At 50.4% G+C, this 12,218-nt stretch overlaps 1 protein-coding gene across 2 annotated transcripts; it reads right to left on the reverse strand.

Moving 5' to 3' along the window:
* Window positions 1–279: 279 nt before the first annotated feature.
* Window positions 280–7,242, reverse strand: Tor1b (torsin family 1 member B). 2 transcript variants are annotated; one of them, XM_006983431.4, is made up of 5 exons: window positions 6,957–7,242; window positions 6,251–6,516; window positions 3,612–3,787; window positions 2,843–2,970; window positions 280–2,600 (listed from the first exon to the last, which is right to left on the reverse strand). In XM_006983431.4, exons 1-5 carry the CDS (start codon window positions 7,150–7,152, stop codon window positions 2,359–2,361), a joined length of 1,008 nt encoding a protein of 335 aa, XP_006983493.2. In that variant the 5' UTR covers window positions 7,153–7,242; the 3' UTR covers window positions 280–2,358. The 2 variants fall into 2 exon arrangements, with proteins under 2 accessions (XP_006983493.2, XP_042130869.2); XM_042274935.2 differs by lacking the exons at window positions 280–2,600; window positions 3,612–3,787 and having other exon boundaries at window positions 2,840–2,970; window positions 6,957–7,212.
* Between the last annotated feature and the right edge of the window lie 4,976 nt (window positions 7,243–12,218).

Raw genomic sequence — 12,218 nt, forward strand, 5'->3', positions numbered from 1 at the left:
AGCCCACCTCTGGCAGCCCTCTGCCTCTGAACTCCAGAGCCTGTCTCGGGAAGATAGAAAACTGAGAAATGTGCCCAACTTCGGCCTCTGTGCGTGCGTGCATGTGATTGCCTACCCCTCACATGTGCAAACATACCACACAGAAAAGCCAAGGGCAAACACTGATTGTGTGATTCGGCCAACCCGCGCACCCAGGTGTGGAAAGGTAAGGAATACATGGGCAGCTCCAGAGCCTTCATCCTGAGCTCTGTGCTACCACACCAATGAGGGAAAACTTAGTGAAAGTGACATGTCACAGTGCACCACACTGGCTTTATTAGTCTGCGTTCATGCCTTCTTACAGGCAGGTCGGGGAGGCTGGGGCAGCCAGCCCGGCCTTTCTAAGTTACAGATCAGTAAGAGCAGTCCAAAGGTGGCCAACACGTGTCCACATTGCATCATTGTAAACAGAAAAGCTTGTTTCTTCTTGAGTAGGCACCCAACAGGTTATAAATGGTAACTTGGCTCCAACCCAAGAATATGGCATGAAACTCAGCCTCACCTTGGCAGGCTTCTGTGTGCTTTCTACTTTGAGACAGGGTCTCTGTCTGGAGCTCGGCTGACTTCATACGCATCTTCCTAAGTGCTGAGATTACACGTGTGTACACCACAGGCCTGCTATTCACTTGTGTAGCCTAGGCTGGCCTCAGAATTGAGACAGTCCTGCCTGGCCTCCTAGGTACTGGGACTGAAGGTGTGCACCACCACACCCAGCTGACCTTGGCACTTTCAAAAGACTAAATGTGATTCTCTAGAAGGCATTTCCATGTTATAAAAATAGTCATTCCAGCACTTGGGAGGCAGAGGCAGGCGGATCTCTGTGAGTTCGAGGCCAGCCTGGGCTACCAAGTGAGCTCAAGGAAAGGCGCAAAGCTACACAGAGAAACACTGTCTAGAAAAACCAAAAAAAAAAAAAGTCATTCTTCACATTCCATAAAAATACGCCAATGTTCTCATGTCTGTAGCTGCCTTGCAACTATGGCACAGAGAGGTTCACTTTGAGGCTGGAATCGCAGGCTTACTTTCTACAGTCAGAGCAGCCCGGCCCAGGACCTCACTCAAGGCATCACCCTGAGATTACACCCAGGATCCACCATAAACTGAGGACCGGGGGTCTAAAACTGTGCCCATATAGTTCCACTCTCTACACATAGACATTGACAATAAAACCTTTTTTTTTTTTCCTTTTAAGTTTCATGTAGCTCAGGCTAGCCTCAAACTCACAACCTGCAGAGGAACCCTGATCTTCCTGCTAGGATCATGCACATTGTGCCCCCACACCCAGCAACAATACAACCTGAGAAGACTAGGAATACTTATTCTATGTCCTTCCTAGGTTTTTGTTGTTTTTTGAAACAGCATTTCTCTGTAGCCCTGGCTGTCCTGGAACTCACTTTGTAGACCAGGCTGGCCTTGAACTTAGAGATCTGTCTTGTCTGCCTGGCCTCCCAAGTGCTGGATTAAAGGCGTGCGCCACCACCACTGGGTGCTTCCTAGGTTTTAAAATACATGGCATCTTATACTTTATTACCTAAGGTTTAGAAATAAAAGACACGTTTTTTTAAAAAAAGGCATCTCTGGTGTGTGGCAGGTGCACTCCTCAGATGCAGTCAGCAGCCCAGGGGTCTGGCTTAGAGCTTGCTCTTCCTATGCATGTAACTGGTGCCGGAGGGCTGACTTGACCTTCAGAGCAAGTGTAACAGGCCAACCCCAAAGTCCTCCAACGTTGACAGCCCGTTCTGTCGTGACCAGGGATGAGGCTGGGGTGAATCTAACAGTTGAGGAGACAAAGTCCGAGGCAGGCTGCAGCCCCTACACAGTGGGACACAGTCCACAGCCAGGACCTGAGCAGCCGCTAAGGTCCAGCCTCCAAGGCTCTGTGTGCAGTGTGTGACGGGCCTCAGAGGGAGTCCTCACTGCTCTGGCTGAGAGTTCAGCCAAGGTCAAGCCCACATGCTCCCTCAGACTGAACAGGCGTCAGTGCACCAGCTTTAGACTGACAGTGCCAGCTCAGGGCAAGACTAAAATCCTCGGGTGCTTCCCCAAGGCTGCAGCAGGGTGCTGTAGCCCCTCAGTGGCCTCTGAGGCATGGCTGCCATTGGCCTCCCGTGTTCAGATGTTCCGAGGCACTTGATTCACAGTAACAGTGTAAGGGTTCTAAACATTCAGCTGCTGCCAGGCAGCATCGGCAGCATCCCCAGAGTCCACAGGTGCAAATGTGCAAAGCCCCAAGGGGGTCTTCAAAGTACTTGGGCAAGGCAAGGCCATGGAGGTGGTGGGAGGCTCCCCTGAATCCTCCCACCCCGTGGGGTGAAGAGCTCAATGGAAATCCAGCCGTGACTGCACAGTCTTGCAGCCCTTGTCCGAGAAGATCTTCTCGTCCTTGGGGAAAAAGGTCATTTCATCCGCCACCCTCGTGACGATGTCTTCATCGACGGCAGCCCCTCGTGCCCGCATCTCTGCCCGCACACACATCTTCACGTGTCTGTACTCCAAGGGCAGGAAAGGGATAAAGTAGTCGATGAGGTTTTTGTCTATCAGCCCACTGTGCCACAGACCACCTGCGGAACAAGACAGAGGGTCCTGTCACTGCCACCTGGCCACACCGGATCTGATCCCAGTTCATCCTTCACGTCTTTACCCTTCCAGAGACCGTCAAGTGACAGGCGCCCTCTAACACTCCGAGGAAACTCCCTAGGGCAGCAGAGCCACAAGCAGGAGTGACGCCAGCTTCCTAAGCACCGCTGAGAAGCGGCAGCTCGATGCCGGCAGGACCCGGTGCCCCAGCTCCACACGGACTCACTGTGTTTGTTGTTGAAGACGCCCACGGACAGCACAGGCTCCAGGTCCTTCAGCTGGATCTCCTCCCTCTTCCTCCCTGCCCGCCAGAAGTCCAGGGTCGTCTTGGTGATCAGGTCTCCACCTGCATTACTGCATTGGCCAGAGATGCAACACTTCAGTTATCCCCATCTCTTTGCCAAATGCATTCACCCAAGGCTTCGTTCCTTTTCAAATGCTAGAACTGACCCCGGGGGTCACAGGCATGCTGAGTAGGTGTCTCCACAGCATCACAGGACACCCCGCTTCCGGGTGTGTGCCACTTCTAATGCTCCAAAGCCTTGTTGGTTTTTTGAGACAGGATTTTTCTATGTAGCCCTGGCTGCCCTGAAACTCTATCTGTAGACCAGGTTGGCCTTGAACTTAACAGAGATCCACCTGCCTCTGTCTCCTGAGTGCTGGGATTAAAGGCATGTGCCACCACCACTGCCAGGCTAGTGCTCCAAAGCTTTAATCCAGGACTGTTTGCAACATGCTACAAGGACAAAAAGAAGCACGTCTGCCTGCAAGGAATGTAAATGCTGTGTTTAGATTTTAAACACGGGCTGGCAGGAGCACCAAGTGCCTCAGTGAGGGATCACTGGCTCATCCTCAAGCCAGTTTCTATGGCAGACTGACTGGGAAGTAAAAATGGCACATGAGCCATGGCTTGGCCAAGCCGGCAGCTCTGTCCTGGATGGCCAGGAGAACCTCGTGCTAGCACCTGTAGTCCCTGAGAAGCCTCCTTGGCTGACCTGAGGAAGATGAAGATGGCTTTGCGGTAGGAAATCCCATCCACCTGCTCATAGTAGTCTAGGAAGGGCTTGATTGCATCAATGATCCCGGGATGCAACTTATCCATCTCGTCAAAGATGAAGACGGAGCTGCCACACGCGCTCACATTGCCTCGGATCCACTTCTGGAGCTGGTCCTAGACCAACCGTAAAGAGAGGCACAGCTCAGAGGATGTTCCAGGGGATGAGGGGGAAGAGCCCCCTGGGCTTTGAGAAGCCAAAACCTGCATACTTGCCCCACACAACAGGTAGACACTTTCCAGAGGTCACCACAAGCAGAAAGGCACTAGTCATCTAAGCCTGGCCACCTGAGCTCAACCCCTGGGACCCACACGGTGGAAGGAGAGAACAGACTTCTGAAAGCCGTGTACTGACCTCCACATACATTCCCACGGTGTGCCAATGCGTGCGTGTGTAACAGCCCTCCGCCACAAAATGGGAAGTAGACAATCAGGCGGAAGCTGGTTGGCCAGCTCACCCTCAGCATATATACAGCAGCCTCAGAGAAGGAAGGAAAGAAGCCTGGAGTTGCTTCAGCCAGGCTATTCATCACAGCAACAGGAAAAGACACCAGGCACACAGAAATGACCACCAGATTCAGACCTTCACCATGCAGGGGACCGAGGCTTTGGACTGTTGATGCGGTGAGGACAGGTGCTGACCTGGCTGGCGGGAAAAGCCCTGAGCCACATCTCTAACCCTCTTGCTTTCTTGAAACACCCAAGCAACAGCCTCACATTCCCCAAATACGGGAGGCCACACCATGAACTGCCCCTTGCAAATACTCTATCTTGAGAGAGCTATCATCCAATTTGGAAAACATGAACATTACTTTGTGGTAGGAACTGTAGCCTGGTAGGGATAGCATTTCCTCAGCATGAGCAAAACATGATGTTTCTATCCCCAGCTATCCCCAGCACCTTAAAATAAATAAAACCATTTCTTCCCTTTGGCACTCCGCCCTGCCTCATGTGAAGACAAAGATTCACTTTCACTTCCTTCCTCACTTGGGTTTCGGTTTGCTGCCCCAGTCCTTGAAGGACTAGCACCATAAGACAGTCATTTAAGTCGGAATCAGCCAAGGAAACGTGCAGAGCTCTCACAAGCACCAAGTCTGGAGGGTTGGTTCTTGGAGACGTGAGGGGTGGGAGGAGACAATGGGAATCAAAACTGGTAAGAGGAAATCTTCTCTGCACCCTGCAAAACACGGGGCAAAGCCCAGGCTGAAGCACAGACGGAGAGCTTTAGATGAGGCCATGCCCAAGTCAACTAAGACTGCCCACCTAACACCAAGCCCTTCTGGGCAGGGTAATCCCTTTATGGGTGCCTGAGACATCCGCTAGAGACAGACGGGAGGTGACAGTACAGGCTGTAAGATAAGTCACCTTGCCTCTCTTACCCATCTTTTCTCGTTCCTGTCCCCTTCTCCCTCCCCAAATTCCAGGGATTGAACCTATGGTCTCACACATACTAGCTGGCTCCATCCCCCCCCCCCTTTTTTTTTTCCTTCAGGACAGGGTTTCTCTATGTTTACCCTGGCTGTCCTGGAACTCACTCTGTAGACCAGGCCTCAAACTCAGAAATCCACCTGCCTCTGCCTTCAAGTTCTGGGATTAAAGGCGTGCACCACCACGCCCAGCTGCTGGCTCCTTCTTTCAAGGTTCATAGCATCCCCTACCTCACTGGATTGTGGGAGTCTGTTGGAGTCCAGCTCTGACCTGTCGAAGAGTTATTGGGGGGAGGAGAGGAATGAGGAAATGATAGAAAGAGAGGAGACACAGAGACACAGGATAGCTTTGGTAGAGCCCTGGGTCAATACCCAGCTGCCCAGTCGTTTACTCAAAAGGGCTTTTTTGTACAACACCAAGGGGCGAGGCAAAAGACTTCCCCTTGCTAGATCAAAGCATGCCGTACAGTCAAGTGTAGACCCTTCAAAACACCTGGTAACCACACCTGTGGCCAAGTCATCCATTTATGCAGCCCTGCTGGGTAAAGCAAGCTCAGATTCTCTGACCCAGAGTAAAGCCTTAATAGGGAGCCTCTGGGGGCCCCCACACTGGATTATTTTGGAAGAACAATTTTAAAAAGGAGAGAAGGCTAAATATGGTGAGGCACACCTATAATCCCAACACTTAGAAGGTGAAGGTAGGAGAATCAGAAGTTCAAAACCAGCCTCAGCTATATAATGAATCTGATGCCAACCTGGGCTACATGAGACTATCTAAGACACCCCCCCCAATACACACAAACACATGTGCCATAAGATGGGCAAAGTGGTGGATGCCTGTTAATCTCATCCTCAGAAAGCTGAGGTAGTAGGATCCTTAACATCAAGGCCAGCCTGAACTACATAATGAGACCTTAACTCAAAAAGTATAAATAACTACAGGCTAGGCGTGGAGGCTCACACCTTTAATGCCAGCACCTGGGAGGGAGGGGCAGGTGGATCTCTGAGTTCGAGGCCTGCCAGAGCTACAGAGTGAAACTGTAAACAAATAACAGAAAGGAAGAAGCGTAGGGGAGAGGCCAGACGGAACCATTACAAGGCAGAGTGAAGCCGAGGCCAGAGCTGCTGAGCGGATAGCAATAGGTTTCCTTGCCTGGTACAGTTTTGTCTTCTGCTCATGAGGGAAGTGCAGAGTAGAGACGAAGAGGTGGACAAAGTTACTCTTCAGGCCTTTGGGGTAAAGGTTCTCAGCCACAATCTGGCTGACAAAATTCTTGCCCGTGCCAGCCCAGCCGTGTAAGGACAGAGTCAGTGGTTTCTTGGGATTTTTATTGTTCCTGAAGCCGGTCAGTGCCTTGAGAATCACTTCGGTGGCAAGGTGCTGTCCAAACAGCTTCTCCTCCAGGTCCAGCTTGAGGGCTGCGGAGGCCAGGTCGGAACAGAAAGAAAAATATAGGTTAAAAAAAAAAAAAAAGCACCCGAAACTGGCCCGAGAGGGGCACGGCTTGGCGACTGATCCAGCAGCAGCGTCTCTGCCAGGCTCCAGAACCCCAACCCTAAGGATCTAGAGTCAGACCCCTAAGTGGCAGTGTCCGACAAGGAAGCTACTCGGATTCTTCCACCCAGGGAAAAGCCACCTCGCGGCTGAGCTCCAAGCTAGCTTTCCCGCCACCCCTGCGGGCTCGGAAAAAATGCAAGAGCCAAAGGCGGGCTTTCTGGACGGAGGTGCGCGCCAGAGGGGGTGCACAGCCGGCCCCGCTGCCTTCAGCTCCCCGGCGGCCATCGCAAGGCCTGCGCAGGTGTGGCGAGATCGGCCGAGTGGGTCCCCGCCCGCCCGCCCGCGCCCCGCAGGCACCTACCCGAGGCGTTGAGGGGCCGGTCCTCGCGGCAGCACTCGGTGAAGCGGCAGTACCAGTCGGAGTAGGACAGGTAGCCGGTGAGCGACACGGCCCCGATGGCGATGCCCACGCTCACCGGCTCGAACGCCATCGCTACGTGGGCGGCCAGCAGAGCCCACAGCACGACTGAGCCCCCGAACGCCCCGTTTCTCCCCATCGCGCGCCACCGAGAGGAGTGCACCGCTCGGATTCAGTCCCAGCTGTGCAGCAGACCTACTTCCGGTACGGCGCGTCACTTCCGCCTGCCGTACTGGAAAGGGGCGGGAGGCTTGAGGCGCCAGCCTTGTGAGTGGCAGGAAACCCTCTAGGGACCTTCGAAGGCATTTCATGCCTGTCTTTTTTTTTTTTTTTGCATTTTAGGAAAATGTTTATTAATTAAATAATTTGTGATTCATAATCTCAACATGCAATGTTTGCGATCAAAAATATGCATTATCTGTTTTTTTTTAACCTTTTATTTTATTTTACAATACCATTCAGTTCTACATATCAGCCACGGGTTCCCCTGTTCTCCCCCCTCCCACCCCGTCCCCTTACCCCCAGCCCACCCCCCATTCCCACTTCCTCCAGGGCAAAGCCTCCCCCCCACCCCAGGACTGAGATCAACCTGGTAGACTCAGTCCAGGCAGGTCCAGTTCCCTCCTCCCAGACTGAGCCAAGTGTCCCTGCATAAGCTCCAGGTTTCAAACAGCCAACTCATGCAATGAGCACAGGACTCGGTCCCACTGCCTAGTTGCCTCCCAACCAGATCAAGCCAATCAACTGTCTCACCTATTCAGAGGGCCTGATCCAGCTGGGGGCCCCTCAGCCTTTGGTTCATAGTTCATGTGTTTCCATTCGTTTGGCTGTTTTTTTTTTTTTTTTTTTTTTTTTTCAATAATTGAGTAAATCCGAAATTTATTATAAGCCACAGTCGTCCTAGGGACCTCCATGCTATATATATAGCCTCCATGGTTCTATGGATTGTGGTCTGATTGTTCTTTATTTTATATCTAGAATCCATTTATGAGTGCCTGTCTTGTTTGTTTGTTTGTTTGTTTTTGTTTTTTTCGAGACAGGGTTTCTCTGTGTAGTTTTGGATCTCACTCTGTAGACCAGCTGGCCTTGAACTCAGACATCCGCCTGCCTCTGCCTCTACTGGGATTAAAGGCAAGAGCCTTCTAGTTTTCTTTTTCTAAATTAATGTGCATATATATGTATATATAGTATATGTATATATAGTATATATACATATGTATATATATAGTATATATATATATATATATATATATATATATATATATATATATATAGTTCCAGGGGTTCTGACACCCTCTTCTGGCCTCTGTGAGCATTGCACACACAACACACATACATGCAAGCAAAACACTCATATACATAAAATAATTGAAAAACCATACACACATAAAAAATAAAAATCGAAAAAAGCCAAATGGGTTTGGAGAGATGACTCAGTGGCTAAGAGTACTTATGCTCTTGCAGGGAAGCAAGTTTGTATTCCCAGCACCACCACTACCCCACCCCACCCCCACCACCCCTACCCCCACCACCCACCCACCCCCACCCTCACATCTGTTGGCTTATAACTGCCTGTTTCTCCAGGCATCCTCTTCTGTCCTTTGTGGGCACCTCCATGTATGGGGTGCGTATATATAAACTCAGGCACAAACATACACATAAACTAATACATAAATGAATAAATAAAACCAAACAATAATAATAGTGAGTGTGTGTGTGTGTGTGTGTGTGTGTGTGTTGTATGAGACCAGAGGAGAATGTCAGATTTCTTGCTTTACCTCATCTTCCTTTGTGATAGGAAGGTCGGTGAACCTTGAACCTGGAGCGAGGGCTGTGGTCAGGACTCCCCAGCTGCCTTTCTCTCTGGTGGGGGTGGGTGTTACAGACCAGCACTGGCCATCCCACCTAGCATTTGTCATGGGTGCTGGGTGTAGTCAGATTTTTTTGTCAGGACCCATGGTCCCCAATAATGACACAGTGACTTATTAATTATGAAAGCTCAGCTAATAGCTCAGACTTATTTCTAACTTATCTCTTACAACTTAAATTCACCCATATTTTTAATCTACGTTTTTTTTTACATGGCTCGGTTACCTTTACTCTGTATTGCCCCTGCAGCTTCCTCCTCATCTCTTGGCCATCTCCCTTCTTCCCAGGATCCCCTCTTCCCAGAAATCCTGCCTAGCTCCTGGCCGATCGGGTTTTTATTAAAACAATCAGAGTGACACAACTTCACAGTGTACAAAAAGACTATTCCACAACAGCTGGGTCTCCAACTCAGGTCGTCTTGCCTGCACAGCAGGGGTTCTTACCCAACAGAGCCATCTCTACAGACCTACTTTTTCTTTCTTTTCTTTTTCTTCTTCAGCAACCACTCTGCTACTAAACTACACCCAAAATTCACAGGGCCTTTGTTTGAGACAGGGTTTCTCTGTAGCCCTGGCTGTCCTGGAACTCACTCTGTAGACCAGGCTGGCCTCTAACTCAGAGATCTGCCTGCCTCTGCCTCCGAAGTGCTGGGATTAAAGGCGTGCTCCACCAATGACCAGCTCATAGGACCTTTTTAAAGAGCCCCTCAGAATCCCAAATTTGAGATTTGTCATCCTGTCTCATTTCCCCTGGACTGTGATGAGCAAGGCCTAGGGCTAAGCATCAGGGGCATAGAACACTTAGAGACACATGCTGGGTTTTGACAAGAAAATGCAGACATCCATCCATGCTACATGTCCCCTGGCAGGCCCCAGGCTGCTTCTGGGAAGACAGGAGTGCAGCAGACCAAATTGGTCCTGCTTTTCAGGACTTACAGGCTTTGTGGGAGGCAGGCAAGAGGACAAGGAACAATACTGAGCCATCAAAGTTCAGGGACCCTGGAGTAGGGAAGCCTTTGCCTAAGCTGGAGATTAAAGGTATTATCCAAACAAAAACTCAAGGAGTCGGCCAACCAAAGAACAAGCAGTGGCATGGTCTATTTAGAGAGTAGAGTTTGTAGACGCCAGTCGGAAGGGCTGAGACTGCTGTTCATTGTGGACAGAGAGTGTTAGGAGGTGAGGCTGGAGGGCAGCGCCGAGACTGGAGGGCAAAGGGTCTTCAGATGCTGAAAGAAGTTAGCTTGTATTCCGGGGGAGAGTTGGGAGCCAACGCAGAGATCAGTCACCAGGGAGAGAGACTGTCACAGCAGCCCACAGATACTTAGCCCAGGCTTTGCCAAGCTTGGCTGAGTTCTTTGGACAGTCAATCTGCAACAAGTATCTCATGAACTCTGACTGTGTGTCAGATCCAGCACCATATACAGTATCAAGCTTACATCAGAAGACAGGACAGGTGTGGTTCCTGACCTCACTACAGAGCCACTGATCATGACTGTTCTTATTTCTGGGGGTTCCCAGAAAGAGCTAAGGCTCCCAGGGCTCCTGAAGGCTGGTCTCAGTGACCTGTCCCAATGCACTAATTAAAGAGATGGTTAATAGTAAAAAGCAGATTAAGAGCTTTCATCAACATTAGGAAGAGGAGTAGATAAGGGGGGCCAGTGACCGACCCCAAGTCCATCTTCTGGACACTGACATGAGCTTTAGGTTTAGATAGAGGAGGAATTGGGACAAGGGACAAGAGGCACTCATAGGTAAGCACTTCTGGTCAAAGGGTGGTCTGGTTGATCATTATCTCAGTCTAGTTCTGGATGATGGCTCACAGGAGTCCATACTCTTTAAAGGGACAAGTCAGTTCCCAGGAGCTTGCTCCAGTCATCCGTTCAGAGACAACCACCCTCACAGGATGGTGTGCTGGCTCGACCATGCTTGCCATTGGTGTAGGTCCTTGTCATATGGATGTTGATTGATCAGTCCTGTTCTGGGAATCCAAGCTGACTGGGTCAGGATGGTGGCTGGAACCCACTTTGGCAGTCTGAAGTACAATACTGTAAAATCGGACAGTTAAGTCATGTGCAGTGGCCTTCAGTCTCAGCACTCAGGAGGCAGAGGCAGGAGGATCACTGAGTTCGAGGCCAGCCTGGGCTACAGAGTGAGTTCCAGGACAGTCAGGGCTGCACAGAGAAGTCCTATCTAAAAAAACAAAACAAAAGACAACAAAAAACCCAAAAGACAAACAACAACAAAAAGCTGACAGTAGCTACACGTAATCTCAACAACTGGGAGACAGAGGCTAAAACATTAGGAGTTAAAGGCCGTTCTTGGTACACAGTGAATTTGAGGCTAGTCTGGGTTACATAAGACCCTGTCTCAACACACACACACACACACACACACACACACACACACACACACACACACACGAAGGAAGAAAGAAAAGAAGGAAGGGAGGGAGGGAGGGAGACAAGAAGAGAAGAGACGCTGGGCGGTGGTGACTCATTCCTTTAGCCCCAGCACTCAGGAGGCAGAGGCAGGCAGATCTCTGTTAGTTCAAGGCCAGCTAGGTATACAGAGCAAGTTCCATGACAGCCAGGGCTGTTATACAGAGAAAACCTGTCTTGAAAGACCAATAAATAAATAATTTAAAAAAAAAAAAGAGAGAGAGAGACGTAATGAGACGCAATTGCAGGGCTTCACAATGCTTTAGTCACCTCGAGGGACTGCCTCCAAGCAAGGAGACAGTGCCTGTCACATTCTGATCACTTCAGACCTATATTGAGCTAGCAGCGGTCAAGTCCATAGAAGGGAGGGACCTGTTCTGTAGCTGAAATAATTCCTTCAGGGAGCAGCTGGTGGCGTGAGCTAAAAACACAAGCAGTGGCAGGCAGAGAAAGGGACTTGAGAATTGACCTGGAGCCAGGCCCAGGGCGTGATTCCTGGGGCCAGGAACACCATGGAGACAGATGGAGAACAGATGATCGGGGAGGACAGTGTGGCCTTCAATTGTTCAGATCCTATGGTCTTGTCTGTTTGGTGGTTCTGAATAGCTAGGGTAGCCAAGACCTGAGAGCCATAGATTCAGCATCAGTTGAGGATTCTTGCTGCTCAGTGCTTCCAAGATGGTGCTGTTGTGGGATATTTGGACACTGTTGGAGTAGGACAGGCCCACAGGGTCAAAGAATTGGCTCGAACCAGTTGCCAAGGTATGTACATAACATACTTCCTTATGAGCCAACCTGGAGTCTGCCTGGGAGCCTAGCAGCAGGCGCTGTCAGAGTTTCTCTGAGTGTGCCCAGCCAATGAGGGATGACCACAAAATGCCACCAATGGGACACAGCCT

This window comes from Peromyscus maniculatus, chromosome 4 (assembly GCF_049852395.1).
Source record: "Peromyscus maniculatus bairdii isolate BWxNUB_F1_BW_parent chromosome 4, HU_Pman_BW_mat_3.1, whole genome shotgun sequence".
Taxonomy (NCBI): domain Eukaryota; kingdom Metazoa; phylum Chordata; class Mammalia; order Rodentia; family Cricetidae; genus Peromyscus; species Peromyscus maniculatus.

Coding starts and splice junctions, on each gene's coding strand:
- Tor1b (XM_006983431.4), bottom strand. CDS start 7,152: ATGGGGAGAAACGGGGCGTTCGGGGGCTCAGTCGTGCTGTGGGCTCTG. Junction 6,517..6,956: donor CCGGCCCCTCAACGCCTCGG/GTAGGTGCCTGC, acceptor TGGCCTCCGCAG/CCCTCAAGCTGGACCTGGAG. Junction 3,788..6,250: donor AGAAGACAAAACTGTACCAG/GCAAGGAAACCT, acceptor CGGTTGGTCTAG/GACCAGCTCCAGAAGTGGAT.